The sequence below is a fragment of the Dermacentor albipictus genome, chromosome 3 (genome assembly GCF_038994185.2).
Source record: "Dermacentor albipictus isolate Rhodes 1998 colony chromosome 3, USDA_Dalb.pri_finalv2, whole genome shotgun sequence".
NCBI lineage: Eukaryota > Metazoa > Arthropoda > Arachnida > Ixodida > Ixodidae > Dermacentor > Dermacentor albipictus.
In genome coordinates, this window is record NC_091823.1 from 99,546,370 (window position 1) to 99,566,798 (window position 20,429).

At 42.9% G+C, this 20,429-nt stretch overlaps 1 protein-coding gene across 1 annotated transcript in view; it reads right to left on the reverse strand.

The window, feature by feature from the left end:
* Tfb1 (transcription factor B1) overlaps positions 1 to 11,748 on the reverse strand; it is a 49,105-nt gene extending 37,357 nt beyond the window's left edge. Inside the window, exons 1-4 of the mRNA XM_065431061.1 lie at positions 11,153 to 11,748; positions 9,045 to 9,252; positions 2,902 to 2,998; positions 1,105 to 1,264 (exon numbers count right to left, since the gene is read on the reverse strand). Coding sequence (XP_065287133.1) covers positions 1,105 to 1,264; positions 2,902 to 2,998; positions 9,045 to 9,252; positions 11,153 to 11,306 — 619 coding nt within the window. The 5' untranslated portion in view covers positions 11,307 to 11,748. The remainder of the gene's footprint in view (positions 1 to 1,104; positions 1,265 to 2,901; positions 2,999 to 9,044; positions 9,253 to 11,152) is intronic.
* Between the last annotated feature and the right edge of the window lie 8,681 nt (positions 11,749 to 20,429).

A 20,429-nucleotide genomic window follows, 5' to 3' on the forward strand; every position in this document is an offset into this window, starting at 1 on the left:
CACGTCAGAAGCACGCCTGCGCGCTTTACTGCAGGCTCAATAAACGTTTTCCCAATCCACTATGGCTTCTTAGTTGTATACAGCTTCGCTGTAATAAAGCACTCAAACCACCATAAAGTGGATACCTAATTTCATCTGCTGACAACATTTTAAAACTTGTCCAGCAAATATTGGCTGCAGTGCCATCTACGAAAAGGTTGTTAAACCAACAACAATACCGCCCTCACACCCACCCATCACCTATCACCAATTTTGGCAATATGGCCCCCGTTTTTATGCTTTGGCAACCAATAGGTTAAATGAGGTCTCACAACATAGTGCATACCATATTTACTCGCATAATGAAAGCACTCACGTAATGAATGCACCTCCCAGTTTTCCAATAAAGAAGTGTTTTTTCTTTTCTTTTCCTCAGATAACGATTATACCTTGAACTTGCTACTGTAAAGTTGGAGGCAACGGGTACGATTCGGTGTCATATACATTGTCTGATGCACTGCCGAGGCATTTCGCCATACCGTAGCGCCGGATTGGACGCCAGCAGATCCAGTGTTACAGCATGACAAAGCGCCTCTTTATTCTTCTTTTTTTTTAAATAAATTGTTCACTTGCGTTTCCACACAGTGTAATGTCAATATGAAACAAAAGATAAGCATGCAGACCTGTTTCATGGAGAGACTTCAATAGTGACTTACATAATGGGTTGTCCATAATCCATTGTTCACAGTCGTCAGCTTTTGATCACTGTCCAATTTCACACCTTTAAGTACATTTTCGTAAATTGTCTTTGTCCCACGACACGGCCAAAGTAGATGACGGGCATCCACTGCATACGCAGGAAATGGAGCACTTCGGACGCTTGACAGCGCCTTCGTATGATTGACCCCAAGAACAAGCGGTCCCGGCACATTGTACACCGCATCGGATGCCAAATCGTATAGTGCGTCTGTTACTTTTTAAAGGTGGTCACGAAAATAATTAGTTTGAAGTCTTTTATCTCACATATGGAATGCACCCTCTAACTTTGCACAAATTTTGGGGTAAAGATATTGAAATCATTAAGTAAGTTAATATGGCACCAGCATACATACAAGGTATACATACCAGCAGGGTAGGTCCTAAATATGGAGTCTATGATGTCAGCTGTCAGATTGTACTTCAGGCCCTCTGTGCCATCTGTTTGTGGCTGGACGTCAACGAGGAATGCTGCTGAGACTCCTACGGGTTGTGCCGAAGGGGACATCTGAACAGTCCCAGCCTTTTTCTGTATACAGTACGAAATAACAGAGCAAAGCCTATGTCAATAAGATTAACACACAAGCACTGACAGCTAACAAAATAAAATCCTATCACTATGTCGAGATAGGTACCATATTCCCTTCAGTCATAAAGTACACATTTGTGTACGTGCCTTGTTTTTCTGTCCAGCAGTGGCCAAGAAAAAAAAAACACGGACATTGAGCTGCAGGTCAACTGAACCTTCTGCTTACAAGATGCAACCCCATTTCATATCAGCCTGCAACATATTGTTACACACATCCACTTCACTGCAGACACTACCATGTGTGACAGGATGTTAAGCATGCTGCTTCTGTCAGCAATGGTGAAAGAATGATTCTTCTTTCCTCCTAATGCCTGCAGCCAGTAATTAACTTGCGCATGAGATCTGCGCTGTTAATTCTAACTTTTTTAGAGAAGGAAAGAATGACTGACTGCAGACTGAATCAAGATTTAAACACTCTGTAATTATGTGCACTAACTAGAAAACTCACAAAGTACAGTATGATTCTACCACCTGTCTTTCAGTAGCGTCTGCCGGGCCTCGGAATCAAATTATGCAGCTATGATACATTTTTTGAAAGTTCATCACAATTTGGTCCCGAGGGGGTTAATGGTATGCTGTGGCAAAGCAAGTTATTTAATCTGGTACAAGGAGATGAGTCCGATAGACAAGATGTATACTTATACTGAGCTCTGCGAAGCCAAGTTTGTGAAATATGTGTTCTCAGCAAACTGTGAGCATTTGTATGTATGTAGTTATAACATTGTGCAGTTTCAGCCAAGAGTGATTAACTAACACCAGCGCAGTTTTACATCAAATTAGGCCCCTGCAACATGGGCAAATGTCCATTCTCTCTCCACTGAATCTAGAATAGTCTTCATCTAAAATTGAAGCAGCGAACCATAAAAGGTTTGGAAAGGAGCTCATCAGGATGACTGACCTCCCACACATCACTAAGTGTGCATTTGTGCAAAACAGTAACCTGAAAGTTTATAGACAAGCAAGTTGTACTAGTTCCAGCCAGGAGTCATGAGTGCAGAAGTATGTATATCCATTCACACATCTCATGTCTTAGTGAAACAAATGAAGCATTTTCATTTTTAGTGTAAATGTCTGTGTTGATGAGATGGAACCATACACACTTTAATGCATCCGAACCGACTACTCTTCAGCAACACAAAAAGCTGCAGCATGTGTCAAGATTAAAACTGCCATATTTGTAAATTTGTAGATAAAGTTCGGTAGATATCTTGATACAGTCACCATGGCTGCTTTTGTTAGGCATCTGATAGCGCACACTTGTGTGTGCCAATTCACCCAAGTATCTCTATTGCAATCAACAAAGCAGATTTCAGACGAGCCAGACTAATGTAAAGTGTGCTTTGAAACGATAGTGCATCAGTGCCCTAACTGCGCTGCCGTCAACCTGCAGTAACCCTAGCCCATTCTGTAGTGTCGGTGTGACAGGAACATACATGGCACAAAATCAGCAGCAAGGAAATTTGCGCAGGCTTTTAGATGACATTTGAAAACTAACAACTAGAATATAGAAAGCGCTTTTGAATGTTTATGGCATGCTTCATTATTTAAAGCTAAGATAAAATAAGTGAAAAGCTCACTGGAGCGTGGTTGGCCCAAAACTCCTCTGGTGTGATGACGCGGCTGACAACCAAGTTCCTGTACAGCTCAAACAGGCGCGGGTCTTCCTGAAGGATCCTGAAAAATGGTTCCAGTTCAACATGAATTCAAACAATAATGGCAAAATAAGACAACACGAAGGTGCTGGCTATATGGCAGACTGACAACAGAACAGTGAGCATTGAAAAAACACAGATGAATATTCAATGACAAACACCTTCACACTGCACAGATTGGTTACAATTTGGCTGGAATGGAGCTCTCTCAAATGTCAAACATATGCTGTCTTGTTAAAGGGACACTAAAGAGATACACTGAGTCCCTTTAGACTGATAAAATATTCTCGCAAAACTCTTTTCATTAGCTTCGCTGTAATACACTGGTTACTAAAAGAAAAGATTAAGGCCAAAGTACCACATTTTTAATTTCACGCCAAAACCCTGGCACCGATATGTCGGTCTGGCACCATGGATTTCAAATGATATTTTAGTATTTGGGCTTTTGTAGCTCAGTAAAAGCTCTCAAAACTTGCTAAGTTGAGTCTCCTTAAGAAAGATTCTTCTCAATCTTTAATGACAAAAAATTAACTATGCCCAAGCAGAGGCTGTCAAAATCCACGACATCATGAAGAGCAGGTGTGGCAACGTCAAGGCAGATCTCCATCTGTCTTTCATTACTACACCTTCCCTGGCTTAACAAGCCTCCTTTCATGGCAAGAATGCCTTTTTTGGCGTAGCCCAGCTCAAATAATTTCAGCTCAGTAATTTATCTCTCTAGCATCTTTTTGATGGCCCAAGAAATTTCCTCACTACAATCGCCCACACACAATTCTTCAACAAAATCCCACATTAAGGGGACCCTAAACAAGTTCCAACATTTTTTGACACATTTCACATAAGCACGCGCATTGTGTACAGAATTCCGTGACGATAATCTTTGCTGAACGCGGCAGAGCTAAGCAGCACGGTGATGGCACAAATTAAAAAACAATTCCATGCTCCTCGCCTGCTCTTTTCGATGCTTCTCTGCACATTGCGATGTCATCAGGGTGCTCCAAGTGATATCGAGTAGTTGACCTGCAAGAACCTATGACTTTTGATTTGTCTACTAACACACCTGTATGCAGTTGATGCAGTCACACACCTGCTCTTCCTAGTTGTGTTGCTTGCTTGTGCTCGCACGTGTTGTGTGTTTCGCCATGTCACGTCACTCTTATTAAGTACGTATTTACAAAAGCAAAAAAGAGAAAATAATAAAATGAATAATGTAAGTCCTTTTCTGCACCGGCACAATGCTTCAGCTTTCGTTTTTCTCACAGGCACCAGTAATGAACACCCTATAAATTGCAATGCCACGTCTCTGCAAAACACAGTGGTACGCATCACGTTGCAGGTCTGTCAAAATGCTGGCAATTAGCGGGGCCTCCTTCATCCGTTTGCTTGCACTTCCTCTTTTCTATTTGTGCGGTGGGTTGTCAGACCTCTGACAATGTATTGTTAACAAATTGGGCAGTGATTGTGTATCATTCACAACACAGGATCGGGTCTATCGCAGTACTGCTCCGCAGGAGCATGAGGTACAGGCCAGTACGGTAGCCAAAAAATGTGGAGCCATGGTAACTGGATGTGGATGGTGTTTTGAAAGGAGAAAAAAAGACAGCGCAAACATGACATTGCTAAAGACCACTAATCTCTGTCCATAGTATAGATCAGTGGTAATGACATAATGTCCACATGCCATATAGAGGAGCACACGGCGAGGAGAAGAGACCTCTCAAAGGAAGAGAAACGAAGGAACGAGCAGCGGCCGCATTCTTCATCATCAAACAGCTGTAACTCTACTATTACGGCATCATTTTCAAAACTTTTTGCAGCTGCGCATTTGTTGTGGACTCGCACACAACTGCCACTATATAACACATTTTCAACATCGGAGTGGTTTGGGGGCCCTTTAAACTATTACATGCTGCTGTAGTACGGCGATCATTCTCTTCTGTTGCAATAAACCCATTTGCTTATGGTTCACATACTTAATAAGCCCACAGCCAAGCTGGCTACTACGATTGCTATTAGCATTGCATATGCATCTCAATTTCGCATGCTTACTCTGTTTCAGAAGTTTGTGCAGCAGATCCAAGGCTATGCGAACCACAAACACAGAGTTTTCCAGTCAGATGCAGTTCCACAGTTCGGAACACGTTGGACAAATAAATGGCCTTGATAAGTGACTTTGTCGGCAGGTTGGAAGCTTCTCTGCAGGTTGCAGGGCTTTTTTTTTTTTGCAAGATATTGCTTTGCTCATTAACAAAGTATTTATTGAGGCTCTGTGACACTGAAAATAGAGTTCTCGACTTGTTCGAATGGACACGCACAGAGAACCCTAAAAATGTGCATTTAAAAGGCACAATCAATTAACTGATTTGACAGTGGCTAAAGTCATACGTGTGGTTGGCACGGCCACAAAAACACGAAGGACTTCCTCCTGGGTAGTGCTTCATCCTTCACAAGAATGGCATCTGCAGACTTGCTTGTGTGGTATCATTAGCATTGTCCCAACCCACTCTTTTAAGCGAAAGGATCGGATAAGGTGGCGTTCAACATGCTCAGAACAGTGAGAGCACCGAATGTCAGTGAGGGCACCGCGTACAAGTGGATGCTACAAGAGGGATCAAGAGATGGTGCCACTGTTCAGTGCGATGCACTGGACGAGTGCTCCTTCCATCTCTGCAACCCTCCTCCTGCTCTGTATCTCGAAATATCTTGAAGGCGCATGCCTTTATGGTATCAGAGCAAATATGGAATGAATTTTCTACCGCTGCTATCATAACAACCTTTAATATGTGTTCACCCCACTAATTAAGGGAAGAAGCTTGTAACTTGCACACTGTTGCACAGAATTACTGAAACAGAGTATAGTGCCAGAAGCAAAAGTGTCAACCCTATTACTGAAGGGACCAGCAGGGTCTTGCATTCCAAAGCTACACACAGGTTATGACAACACACTGTAGTGGGAGCTGCAAATTATTTTACTCGCCTGATGTTCTTTACCACAGTAAAATTTTAGTTGGGGAAGATTTCTTGCATTTTTTGCCCTATCAGAATTAAGCTTGTCAAATACCAAAACTCTGTTCTCAGCAGATGAACACTATGGCCACTAATGAACCACCACCACATGAAACTGCAGCAGTCTGTCAAATGCAGCACTTATGGTTGATGTTCATTGTTTATTTTAGAAATCCCAGTTCATGCTTGACACCATCTTATCTTTCGTTTGACTCAATGATTTCTTCGTAAGAAATACACTAAAGAGCAACACCAAACAAGTTTAGACAAGTAGAGTATTCTTGCAAGACTCTTTGCATTTATTTATATTTCACAGCAAATTTGGTTTTTACCCCACTTAACTCGGCATAGTGCTCGCAGTCAGATAATGCTCACATCCCCAACATCAGTCATCAAAAATTATTTTTATTTTTCTCAATCATGGCACCCTCAAAAATTGCTGCAGCAGCTGCTGCCTGCTCGTTCCAGCCAGTGATGGTGATAACGTATGGCAGCCAAGTGCTAGTGTTGCAATTAGCAAAGTCAGTGGTGAGACGGACTCTGAACAGGTCTGGTCAGGGTCATTTTATTTAGGCATTCGTTTAGTGACTAGATTTAGCTAGCGCCTGCAAATAAAGGGCCTTTGCAGTTCCTGCTTGTGTAAAACTTATGCTCTTATTACTAAGTTAGATGCTGTTTGCAAGTAACATTTTCTTTGAGCTTACAGTAGCTGATGAGAGAAACCCTATCTACAACCACTTCATTTTTTTTCTTTTTTTATATAGCCACTAGGACATTCTAAGGAAAACTCTCCCCACATAATTATCACACTCCCAACTTCACATCGATTTCCCGCAAGAGAAAAGTGCCAGCGTTATACAAGCAAATATGGTATTAAAGAAAAGTTGCACTTTCACCCACGATGTGAAGCAGTGACAAGATATGGTATGGTAAAGCTTTATTCTGGTCCTTCGGAACGTGCGACAATATAGTTGGCAAATAATGCAAACTATGTCCTGCACTGGTTAGTGCGGTATCAGTTGGAGTAAACATTCGCAGATGCTTGTGAACAATACATTTTTTAGAAGAAGAAAGCTTTAGTCCGTGCTGCCGCAAGTCTGAATCATTTTTGCCTGTGGAGGTTATGCCCTCAAGTGGTTAAAAACAGAGAAATGACTGTTTCTTTCCCCTCTGTACTATCCTGCCTTTCGTTTCTTGCCAATGGAATCATTTATATTCTTTCACCTTGTCATTGACTTATGAATAATCTGCAGAGCATGGTGTCAACTGATCATATGAACGAGCACCCGAGAAGACAGACAGAGCTTCTTTTGATATGGTCTAGAGTCCAAAGCTGCACATCAGCAGATATCAAAAAGATTAGAGGAGTAAGCCCGCAACCACTAATATTGCCATAAAATCAAATCACAGAGTTCAAATGTCACACAGCAACACACAGGCTATGGAAAACGTTGGAACAAGAGTCTCCAGATTGATTTAGACCAGCTGAGGCACCTTCTTTGAGGCACACCAAATATAAGTGCATAAGTTTCTGCATTCCACAACCATCTGAATGGGGCTGACATTCAATCCAGTGACCTCATCCCAAGCGGCAGAACACCACAGCCACTGAGCCACCAAGGTGTGGCAGTGAAGGCTTCCTTTTTCATAAACCACAGCAGGTCAGTGGGATGCCAATAACTTTGAAGTACTTTCACTTGTTTTGAGCATCCTCATGCAGAAAATGTTCTAAAAGCTGTTTTAGGAGTTGCACGCAGTGTTGCAGCCCCTTTTTAAGCCACAGTTACAACCGTACGCAGATCTGGAGATGTAGCAATATGCTCCAGTCACCTGCGACAAGGCCGCACTTGAACTTACGCTGACAGCACATGTAAGGTCTTAATTGACCAATTGCAGAACTATGAACATGTCTACCAGAACTGCCAGGGAAGCAAATGGCTTTCTGAGAAAACAAGCTGCTTGGTCAGGTTGGCTTCATATCTTTGTTGCATCATTATTTTTTTACCACTAGCACTTGACTCAATGATAGTTGCCTATATTCGAGCATGCATTCTACCTCTTCAGATACTGGTCCAGTGTTCTCTTCAGTTGTGCTGTCGTCATGAGAAAATGCTATATGTATACTGTTTCATTAAAAGAAAACGATCAGTTGAGAGCCAGCACTAATGCTATGTTTCTGTCTGCTGTTGTCTGTACTTCAAGCTGGAGAAAAATTCCTTCATGCCATTTGTGCATAGCATGTGCATTGTCATTCCACAACTTTTCCAATCATGCCAACAACCTGCATTATGGTTGCCCACAGAAACTGTCATTCTAAGTTCATTTTTCATGACTCACAAAATCTACCTGGTTAAGACCGTTTCCATTGTTCAAGGTATATTAATATAACTGCAACTGTGTGGAGGCCCACTTGACAAGAGGGCCCCACCCATAGTGGAATTTAAGAGACTATGTTTTTGTAACATATTTTAAGTCGATGAAAAAAAAGAAAACCTAACAAGAAAAAAAAGTAAGGGCAGTAAAGGCGTCAAAAGTGAATTTCGGAAGATCTATAAGAACTCGATCCCCCTGTCTCTTGGTTTGCGTTCAGAAGGTGCTATATGATTTACACTATCCAGATTGGAAAGGGCAACCTTAAATTTCAGCATTTTTTTTTCTTTGTTGTGAACTTTAATCACCAGAAATGTTTTTGAGGATTGCTATGACAAAGCAGGCTAATATTTGGTGGTTTCTTGTTGAAGCCAAAAGAGCAATTCAGAATCTGCGTGCAGCAAAAGAAGGCTACAGCAGCATTACTGTGGTTGATTTGGAGACCATATGTTCACCATAACAAACTTTGCTTACTGCCTCTTCCAGCAATATGTGACTTGCATGTGTTTTACTGCAGCCCAAAGCTAAACCCCCAAAAGGCGTTTTCTCATGTAGCCATTATTCTGATTGCAGATTACAGGTGACATAGCTTATTTCTGTTATGTGAATTTAACATTTATCCCTCTTGTTGCATCAAGTGTTAACAAGCAATCGGTATTCAAGCGAGGCAAAAAAGTATTGTCAAAGGGCACCTGTTTTTTTCTTCAAGGTCAGAATTCAAAGTCCTTTTGAACTTTGGCAACAGTTGCTGCAGAAGCTCCTTCACGCTGTTCCTGTCTTCCAGTTGAGCCTGGGTGCCCAGAGGGTTGACAAAATGGAAGGTGGTCGCAGAACCCTCGGTGCCATGAAGAACAACTTGGAGCTGCACTTTAGCCTTGCCCTCTGGAGATATCTTTTGCACTGCACGAAGAAGAAGAAAAAAAACACAAGCACAAACACATTTAACTACCAAAAGCGGACGAGAGTTACATGCTGGAATGTAAACACTCAATCATGAACGCTGATCACATGCTGCACATCAAGATACCAGCATTATTTGCAATTACGAAAGAATCAAAATGCAGTGAGAGCAGGTGACTGAAACTTTCATAACGTGATCATTTGCACAAGATACTGTTACTGACTGCAAATGTTGCCGAGACGAACCTGGAGAATTGAATGATGACAGTGTTATCCTTCACAAGTGAGCTGTCCCACTACTGCTTGCTTAAACTAGAGCAAATTTTAAATAATTGTGCGGTTTAATGCACAGAAACTGTACAGTGTGCTGTGAAGGATGGTGTATGCAGCGAGGGCTCCAAATTCATCTTGAACCCATGAGGTTCTTTAATGTGCATTCATAACAAAGTACACGAGCATTCTTGCAATGTGCTTCCTTTGGAATGCGACCGCCATGGCCGAGATCAAAAACATAACCTTGTGCTTACCAGCACGATGCGATAGTCACTGAGACATCATGGCGGATATCATAAATTTGGTGACAACTTGAGGACTATAATGACTTTTACACTGGCATTACCAATCCTTGCATTGTTAACTTACATCAATGAATGAACTAATTCTTTATTTTTTTCAATAAAGGATGACTTGATTGGAAAAGCAGTGACAGATACAGCAAAAGGTGACACCACCTTAGTTCTGATGGCTACAGGTTCCACATTAATTAAACGTGCACATCCCCTTTTTAAAGAAGAATTCATCTCCATTGCCTGAGTACCATTTCCCAGTGGTTGGAGAGTACTTGTTTGAGCTACATTGTGGGCTCGCTGATTAGAAGGCATGGACTGATGGCCGGGGTTCCATACTACTTGACTCAATGCAGTTTGTCTCAATGTGTCGTCAGTAGTTGGTGTGATGTGCATCCGTCTAGGTAGGCACAGCAGGCCACTTCAGGGACTATCAGGGTGTTTGGGTCACTGCAGGTGGCAGCGAGGGCAATGGCAGCCTTTTCAGCTTCTAAAGAGCTGGACATTCTTATGAATGCTGTGACAATGGTATTTGTCACCTGGTCTATGATGCTGATAGCTGACGCCCTGTGTCGCTCATATTCTGCCACGTCCATGTATCTGACAGCGGGATGGTTGGCGAACATTCTAACGTGGGCTTTAGCCCAGGCCTTCGGTCTTCCTTGATGGTTTTCTGGGAGCATATTCTTCAGTGCCGGGGCTACCTGTATTAGTTCAATAATCGCCACCGGTAGTGACTGTGGCATGTGCTGTGCCCATTCGTTGTCCATTAGTACTCTAGCTTTTACAGAAGGTGTCGTGTTGTGGCTGAATTGAGCAGCTGCTGTTGCTAGTTAACTAGATGAACTTTGAAAAGCTGTCTGTTTAGATTCGCGCAGCTTTTCACAATGAAGATTTAAGGCAATGTGCATTCTCCTAGCAGCCGGGAGAATTTCTGAAACGAATTTCTCCCGGCACTCGCTTCCTATTGTTAGGTTAGGTTAGGTTAGGTTCGGGCACACCTGCAGACTCTCGTGCACACCTGCAGGCAGTTTTTCCAGGCGGTTTGTCGCGTGACCTCCGAGCGGCAATAGGAGGTGAATGCCGGGAGAAATTCGTTTCAGGAATCCTGCCGAGACGTTGCCAAGATTAAAGGTTCGACACGGCAGTCTCGCGGAACTGACACTGGAACGTCTATCGTGCGCTTGCATAATTGAATTTCAAGCAGAACTACCTGAAGCGCGGCGCGATTATGTGTATACATATACACACGCACACGCGGCATCATGTAACCGCCTGGTTCGCGAGTCATCGCGGCTACTTACTGTCACACCCTTCACGACATGAGCACTCACTTTTGATATCGGCGTACTTGTGGCTCACGGAAAAGGAATCCTTGCCCTCCAACATCCAGGCAATGCGCTCTGCCATCAAGTAGAGGGTCCCGTTGTTCTTCTTGTAGCGCACATTACTTACCATTAGAAGAACGTCTTCCGAAGATGTGCCCATGGCTTCGAGTCGATGGGGCGAATTCGCGCCCAAAGCAAGCACCCACCGATTTTAGAATTCAGGCGCACAGTGTTGATACTGAAGGACGCGAAACGAAACTGAAGCCACGCTTGAGATGAAGTGGTCAAGGTAACCGACGCATCTGTAGCTCGAGAGTGGGCGATTCATACGGGAAGATTAGTTCTTCGTAAAACAAATCGCAACCGAAGAACGGCAGGAAATGTGGTCCACTGTTCGCACATTCGGAACGGATGAACAACGAAAACCTTCGCGGGCGAAAACACACAATGTCTTCGGACAATGTACAACATATAATACGCTACACTTGCAGCAGCCAGGGAAGAATTAAAGCAAATTCTACTACGCGACTACTTTCTACTACTGACAGAACCGCCGCCAATCTCCATTAAACCATTCAACATGTTGTGAATTGTCGGCATCGGCTGCCTAGCGGCAAAATTGTTTCTAAATGTGGCCTCCGAGATTGCGCAGCGTCGAACTATAGTTTTGGGAACCGCCAGTCGGTGGCGACACAAGTCCGTTAACGCTACGATGGAACTGCTGTACCGCATTTCTTTGGATTTTACTGCCATTTTTAAGAGGGAGCTTTAGCTCGAGCCCAACTCCGACGCGACCTATTCAAATACATATAAAACGCGAAAATGTATTTCTGGGATAACCCCTGGACCGATTTCAATTTATTTCTTGCATTTGAGAGAGAAAGTCAAATAAATTCTATATAGTGTTTGTTGGAAGCGAAATTTTGATTTAGGGCCTGGATATTGTTAAACAGATTTTCAAAAATGTGAGGGTCTGAAAAAAATAGAAGCAAAAAGTTTACAAATTAGTAGCTCTGCATTAAGAACAGATATCGCAGTTCTGTAAACGGCATCCTCTAGATCATTGAAAGCGGCCAAATTTGATATGTCATTTTATATTTTACGTGAATTTTTTTTTACGTTGTATACAAGGGTTCTGCAAATGCTGTATTTCCATATTACCAATTTATTTTTTAGATTCATGTGTGACATATCAATTTTGACCGTTTTAGATGTGCTATTAGATGCGATTCACATAATTGTGATATCGTGTTTCATTGCTGAGTTACAGAGTTGTAAACTTGATAGTTCCGTTTTCTGAAAATTTGCGATTTTTGCCAATATTTATATGAAAATTGACGACCTATGTCAAAAACTCGAAACCAACAATCACTAGATTTTAAGTTTTTTTCTTTAAATGCAACAAACCTCTCTAAATTTGGTGCAGTGGTTGCTGAGAAAAACGAATTCTCCTTTTACATGTATTTAGATACGACCACGCGAGCTAAAGCTTCCTCTTATTATTCTCCACTTGTGTTTGAACTCCGTTCAACATTCGCATATTACAGTTCAGTGCCTCTCCTGTTTAACTATACTGCTAATAATAATTATATTTCTGAAGTGAACAGCTAAGGGCTTCAGATCAGTAAATATCTCTCCTGGATACAACACGTAGATAACGCCACAGCTAACGCCCTCCACAAACTCTTTTTACTTCGACGTGGTTTCAAGCACACGTCCCCCAGTGAACGTTAATTTTCTCACATATAACACCATCATTCGTCCCATGTTAGAATATGCCGTCCTAAACTCGGATTCATTCACTAAAACCTGTCACACAGCAAATCACACAGAAAAAAAAAAGCAGTGCGGTGTATTCATAGCCCGTACGGCCGTTCATCTCTCGCTCATCTAGTTAATCAAAGTAGTTTGCTTCCAGTCTCATAGAAATCGCATCTGTCGTTTAAACTTTCTTTCTTCAATTAATCAAAGTTCAATACAATTTTAACACCGCCAACGTTATACCGTGCTCCTCTGGACATAACACAACGCAGCGGCACGATTTTAGAGTGACACCATTAAACGCAAGAATCAACTCTTATAAGTATTCCTATTTCCCCAAAACGATTACAGATTGAAATAATCTTACTAATGATGCAGTATCATAAAAGTCCCTACAAATGTTTGAAACCCGTCTTTAATTTTCTATACCATGTTTTGTACTACATTATACCCTTTTGTTGCACTTGTACCTTATATTTTTGCATTTCTTTTCCTTGATATTGATTTATGATTTATAATATGAAATGGCTTATGATTTCTTTTGAATTTTTTTGCTGTTTCCAACGGGTGTTTACATGTATATATATTGTATGCCCACCTAAGGTCTTATAAAAGATCGCAGTATGAATATATATATATATATATAAATACATCCAGCGGACGTCCCATCGCACGATCGCTTGGGTGGCGTATGGGCACCCAAGATCGTGCGATGGGGTACCATGGGGACATGCGCTTGGCATGTTGCGCGTACATGTCAGGGCCTCTTGCGCAGTGTAAGATAACAGAAATATCAAAAAGTTTGCCTACGTACATACGCATGCGCACATGCGCGAGCACGCTAGTGTAGTGAGCTTCTTTTTTTCTGTGGGTCTTCCGCAAGGCAAAATTAAGTGGCATACTGAACTGTAACTGAAGCTTTTAACACAAACTGCTTCAAAAATTACGCAAGGTAGGATATGCACACCTGAGCTGCAGACATGACAGCTTCAGATTACAACTTGAACATATTAGAAAAATGCATTTCTCTCAGGTGGAAACTGAAAGATCAAGCTACTGGGAAGAGAACCATTCACATGTATGTGGGCAAAAAAAAAATAATAATAATAAGCAAGAACAAGATATCGTATCGATGGGACGTCCTTAGTAAGATATCCGAAACTAGATGACCGACGGACGTTCTGTTTGTCTCCGAAGCGGTGCATGGATGCTGGGACGCGATAGGGAAGTCCCGAGGACACGGGCTTCTCAGCGGTTGTCAACCTTCGCTGTATTTCAATGGCTGGCAAAATATTTACGCCCTACCTCATTTATATGGGATGCTGTGCTGCTCAATCCACTCCAGCCTCTATGACCAGCGCCAGACCGGGCCCGCTCGGCGGCGGAGGTACAGTGCCTAAAATATAGCCCGGGTCACGAGAGCCCTAGAATAAGAGCCCCTCCATTCGCAAAAAATTGCTTCCATAAAGTTTATTCTCTCTCTCTCTCTCTCTGTAATCAGTGAGCTTCGTGAAAAGCACGTCCAGGCCCAGAAAGCGCGTGCTGTGCTCTTGCCTAACAATGCCGCTTAGGACCACGTCATTCTTCTTCACTGGAACGCTTCCCCCCTCCCTTACTTCTTTTTTTTTTTTACTTTTTAACGTTTGTTAATGATCTGCCATGAGCCGCGTTCAGCTGTCGATCCTCGTCATCTGCACCAACAATTAACAAGTTGTGCTTAAGACTTCCACCTACGACAAGTGGTTCTTAGCTCGAAGTGAGACATGTTTATAAAAAGCTGTGGTTCCGATTAGAAATGCGATTGATCGTACAGCTTACACGGAAATGGTTTCTTGCAAGTGCGTGGTTCCGAGACAAATAAGAAAACACGCGTAAAGCGAGCTTCACCCTACCACTGCGTGAACGGGGGTGAAACATACCAAGCAAGAGCATGGTGTCTTCGATACACACGTTGACAGATCTGTGTACGTGGCCATGTTGCTCATTCTTAGCTACAGTTTAGAAAAAACGACAGTTGTTTCTTGCAGACGTTACACGTACGGTGAGGCACAAATAACTTAATTACTTTCTATTCTTGTTCTTTTGCTCCAATTGGAAAAAACAGTGTCTATATATGAGGAGGGATTTTTTTTTTCGATATGAGCCAAATTCACAAATGGAAATTATGTGAAATAGAGCTGCAATTACAAGAAGAGCTAGGTAATTTTCCTGTAGAAAAGGTATCACAATGAAACGGATCACATAAGGGAAGTGAACCATGGGCAAAGATGGTATTTTGGATCAACCATGAGTTAGTACGGATAAAAATGAAAACCGAATCCACTCGCTTAATAGGAAAGCGCTTTCCAGGCATTGAGAGCGAGTCAATATGGCAGTCTCATTACAAGTTATGTTCCTTATTTGGGTAACAACCTTCAATGCTGCTCAAGAAAAATATCCTGTGAGAGATGACAGAGGAGACTCCATATATGCTTCCAAGCAGACGAATTTGCTCCCTACAAATATTATTCCCAGAGTTTATGGAGCATGGCAATGCCCCTAATTGCCAATGTTCTAATGGCCTTATTTCTGAAATCAAAACGGACCGTTCTTGAAAGTTGTTCTCAACAAAGTTTTCGTGCCAAAACCACATCAAAATTGGGGTGTTTAAAACCGAAACGAGTCAAATCCCAACTTTACATCCTATACATATATTGGTCAAATGTGCTGCATAATTTTTCATTACTTGTTGCTGTAACGTAGCCTTAGCTGACGTGTAAGAAATGTCACATAATTGCTTGGACAGCGTTGCATTTTGGTCTGATGACGAATTTTCGGGTTTTTCTCAAATTCTGCTTAGGTGGATTTGACTCACTTCGAAACAAAAGCTCTTCAAATATACTCAAGATTAAAAAACCTGCTTTCTACTAACTTCGTGCTTTTGCATAAGTTGTGTAAAAGCTACTTTTTGCCATTTCTCGCGTCTTGCCAGTAATGATCACACTACTATATATAACTGGGTCATTTACTAGTAATGAACGCCTCCGTTTAAGTGAATCAACAGAGATTACACAGATCTTCTAAATAAAAGCTCGTTCCTTCTTCGACTCAGGTACACTGTAAAGCGATCACACACCCTTAAGAGTGTTTTCTGTCATTCCCTTGCGGGCGTAAGGGTGTGAGCTTTAGAATAAGTTGCACCCTTAGGGCCGATTTACGCTCGAACCGCCCATCGCCGCAAGCCGCACCGCACGCGTGCGGTCGCGCGAAAGATTGCACGTATCAAACACTTGTGCACAAATTTCGGTCTACAATGTGTAACGTATACACTGTGTACACAATGTAAACGGTAATTTGTGCACAAGTGCTGGATACGTGCAATTTTTCGCGCAACAGCAAGCGTGCGGTGCGACTTGCGGCGATGGGCGGTTCCAGCGTAAATCGGCCCTTAACGACCTTTACAGAGCCCCTGAAGCGGTTCGGACAAATTTTGTAGACGCGAGGGTACAGCTAAACTTAATCATTCGCACCACAATTTGTATAAAGCGTCTCATATTAAGAGAGCTACAGACGATTACAAGTTACCCTCCTCAGTAAAACACATTGTGGGGCTAGTTGGTGCATAGCTTTCAATAGGTGAAGCGCCAATAGTGGCGGCACACAAGAAGGAATACAGACAGGACAAGGCGCTTCCTGTCTGTATTCCTTCTTGTGTGCCGTAACTATTGGCGCTTCACGTTTTGAAAGGTAGCCTCCTCCATAGCCATGCATTTTCTCCTCAACTCGTTTGTCGAGTGATCGGGGTGAAGCTCCGCCTTCACTGGACCTGCGTCATGATGGCACGTCGTGTCGTCGACTTCCGGTTCTCTAGGAGCGAGCGCGTGAAGCCTTTCCAAACTCTCCGTATCGACGCCAAGCGAGAGCTATCGAAGCAGCGTGCGTTGCGAGCATTCTGCCGCAGCGCCGAAAGTGTCTGGCATTCCGGTAACCATAGGCGAGCTGGGCGTTTCGACGGATGGCTGGAGGCATAAACTCAAGCTGATGAAGGAACTTTAGTGTAGACGTACGTGAGCGGCCTGATCGGTCTGATCGGTCTGCATGATCCAGCCACTTGCTGGCGCAGAGCTTAACCAGCCAAACAAAGCTCTAATATTGCTCTAACCAAGTCTAAAACGTTTTAAACATTTACAAAAACAACGTGTTGATGATTACACTCCTGCGAAGAATTTACACCAGGAGCAAAAAAGAGTATACATTTCGTTACTGCTACTGTGTGTGGTTGAGCTCTATGGCACCAGGTGGCTGCACCGTGCATTCACATTTGCGCTTCTGCTCATCACGTGAAACGGCACGGTCAAACGGCCAGGCCCTGTTCCCTTAAGCTTGCGTTTACCCTAATAACGGACTCGTGAGACGCTATTGCGTTAGTAATCCTCCAGCGTAAAGTGACGGTCGCAAACGCGCAAATCCTGGCACCAATCGGATAGCGGCAGTCCGATGCGCTGCAGCCAGTCCGCTCATCTGGTGCCTTGCAGAGGGACACGATATCGCAGCTTGACATTTTGCCAGTCGCTACGTTTGCAGCCCACAAAGCAACAAAGTCCAATCATGGTGCTGGCGAAATGTGACCGACTCTGACCGCGGAACTCTCGTCAAAATGGAGCACGTTGTAACACAAGCAGACGACGCTTGCCGTGTGCCGGATTAAGTGTTGTGAGAAATTGTTCTTGTGCGTTCTCTTTCTGTTACTCTCTTTTTATAGAACCAAATTAGATAACATTCCAAGTATTACGAACGACATTTGTTCACCATAAAGCTGGAAAAATTATTGGTGATGCGCCCTGCAGCCAATCGGATATCTCGCCCTACTAACGTCATCGGGGTAAATGATGTCAAATGGGTAGAGGCGGCTTAAAATTCAGCCGAGCGATGCGCTGCGATCGGCAGCGATGTACATTTTTTAAGACCTTATAATAAATTACACGCTTTATACGCGGAGCACTTGGACGCGTCAATTAATGATCAGAAGGACCTACTCTAACGACTCGGCAAGCTTGTACAAGATCGTCAAAATCGTTTCAGGGTCCCTTTAAAGGTGTAAATCCGTTTATAGTGCGCAAATTAGCAACGGTAATTTCCAGTAGACGTCGTTTCTGTTGTCGGCGCAGCATTGCACACAATCAAACACATATGAGATAAAAATCATCAACTGCCTGCTCATTACTGCTAAAAAGCAGTCGCTCACTGCTGAGAAGCGAAAGCGCCCGGGCGTGCGTGAAAGTGGAAGACATGCTACCGCCAGTTATGCGCGTTCGTTATTCCAAAGCTTGGAAGAGGCTTAACATCATTATAGCCATGCCTTGGTGGCAGAGTGTCTCCAGGTTAGCTTGAGAGTATCTCCATATAAGCCAGTTCCAAAAACTGCACCTCTCGTGGGCGGCAAAGTAAGCGCGAATGTTTTCACGGATAAGTGCATACCTAAAGGCTCGTGGTGAAGTTCCAGTGAAGCAGTTTCGGAGAGAAGACAAACGTAGCTCAGCGGCATATTATACGAATAAAATGTTTAACGATGGAAGGCAGCGTGCGCACACTAGCTGTAGCATTAGGCTTTGCGATGCAATCTTTCTTGGTACTGTTGTGATTGTTTCTGAGCCGTATGCTTACGCGAAGAGCGCATATCATCCTGTTCCGCCTACACAAATTTTCTTTCTCCGATCAATCTCGGAAGCTTGCGTGACCATCGACAAGTGCATTTAAAGCCTCGTGAACTTGCCTAACATCGACGAAGCCCACATCTGAACTCACAACTAACTTTATTAGAAGGCATACACAAATTTATCTACTACAACCCATACCCACCTGCTCTCCCGTCGATGGCGTCATTATCAGTGCGCAGGCAAAAACGCAAAATCTTGTAATTTAATGCTACACTATGAGGCGGTTTAAAAATTCAAATTCACTGTCATACAAGTTTAATGATGGCATGCTTACACGACGCGCATAGCAATCAGACTACGAGGGAGATTATTGAGGCCTACTATATCAGGAAAAAGGGATCGCGTTGTGTAAGCATGCCATCATTAAGTTTGTATTACAGTGAATTTGAATGTTGAAACTGCCTCACAGTGCAGCATTAGATTACAGGATTTTGCGTTTTTTGCCTGCGCACTGATAATGGCGCCATCGATGGGAGAGCAGGTGGGTATGGGTTGTAGTACATAAGTTTGTGTATGCCTTCCAATAAAGTTAGTTGTGAGTCTGCAGCGCTGTCCTGTGTGTTTCCTGCCTTTTGTTTTCGTCGTCTTGCACTGCCCCTTCAAGATGTTCAGAGGAGTCTAATACCGCAAAGCAGGCTTCTGCACTATACAAAAGCAGCCATGCACTTACATATACCATGAGAGGAGGAGGTTTGGTACAATCCAGACAAAAAAAAAAAAAGACAAGTGGCGACGCCGCCGTCAAGCCCCCGCACCAGATCATCGTGACGTCATCAGTTTCGATAGCGTCTTCTCGGGCGTCAGTTGCAGAGCGTTAACAAAGGACTACGTCGCATCTAGGAACCAAAGACTCAATCCACAGCAAATTTCGCGAACTTCCGCAATGCCAAAAAGAAAGGTCCGAGCTCACGAGATATTACTTTCAAGTCCGTGACATCACTTTGAAGTATGCCGCGGCACTGTGGTTTCGGCGCGATATTCAAGAAAAGTAAGCTTGGCGTGCCTTTTTTTTTTATTTTTGTCTAATAAAAATCAACTCCTTTTCAGTAGAGTGAATGAAAATTGGGTGTTGAAAGAACAATTTACCTCTCTAACAAAGAGAAATAAGAAGAAAAGGCAAGTAGGTTAACCGAGGTCTCGCCGGTTCGCCAGCCTATACGCATGGGAAAGAAGAAAGGAGGAAGAAATATAAGAAGGAAGGAGGAGGGTCAGTGTTCACGCACCGGCAGGAGAATGCACACTCATTACCTGTATCTCCTGTAAAAATCAATAGCTGGGCTAACCGCTCCAACCATTTCTTTCTTTATCTGTCTCTAAATTTATTTAAGCTGGGTGTCAAAACGTCATATAGTTCACTCGTCAGCATAAGTGGTCTTTTGTATGTGTGTGAATACGATAACACGAATGTCCAAAAGTCAAGGAATCGGAGCTTTTGGCTTATGGTCAGTTTCAGTTTCAGTTTATTATTTTTTCAACATACATAGTTGGTTCTTAATAGTATGCAGGCTTATAAACATTGTATATCAGCACGAGCGGTCGGCTGCCTTTTGAAAAGGCCACCCCCTACCTTTTGATTCACTGACTGAATGACACCCTTTCTTTTTTCAATCTTTCGCTGGATATTATAATGCGTATACGTAACTGACTGTTATACATAAAAACTAGGTAAGAAAATATAATGAAAAACACTGTTGAACAAAAAGAAATTTGCTGATTTTGGTAAAAACTATGAGTATTCGACGTGGCCCATACAATAGCGGCTATCTTGCTGGTATAGTTGTGTTAACTTCCTGCGGGCCATAGCAAAGCAGTTTTAATTTCCTAAA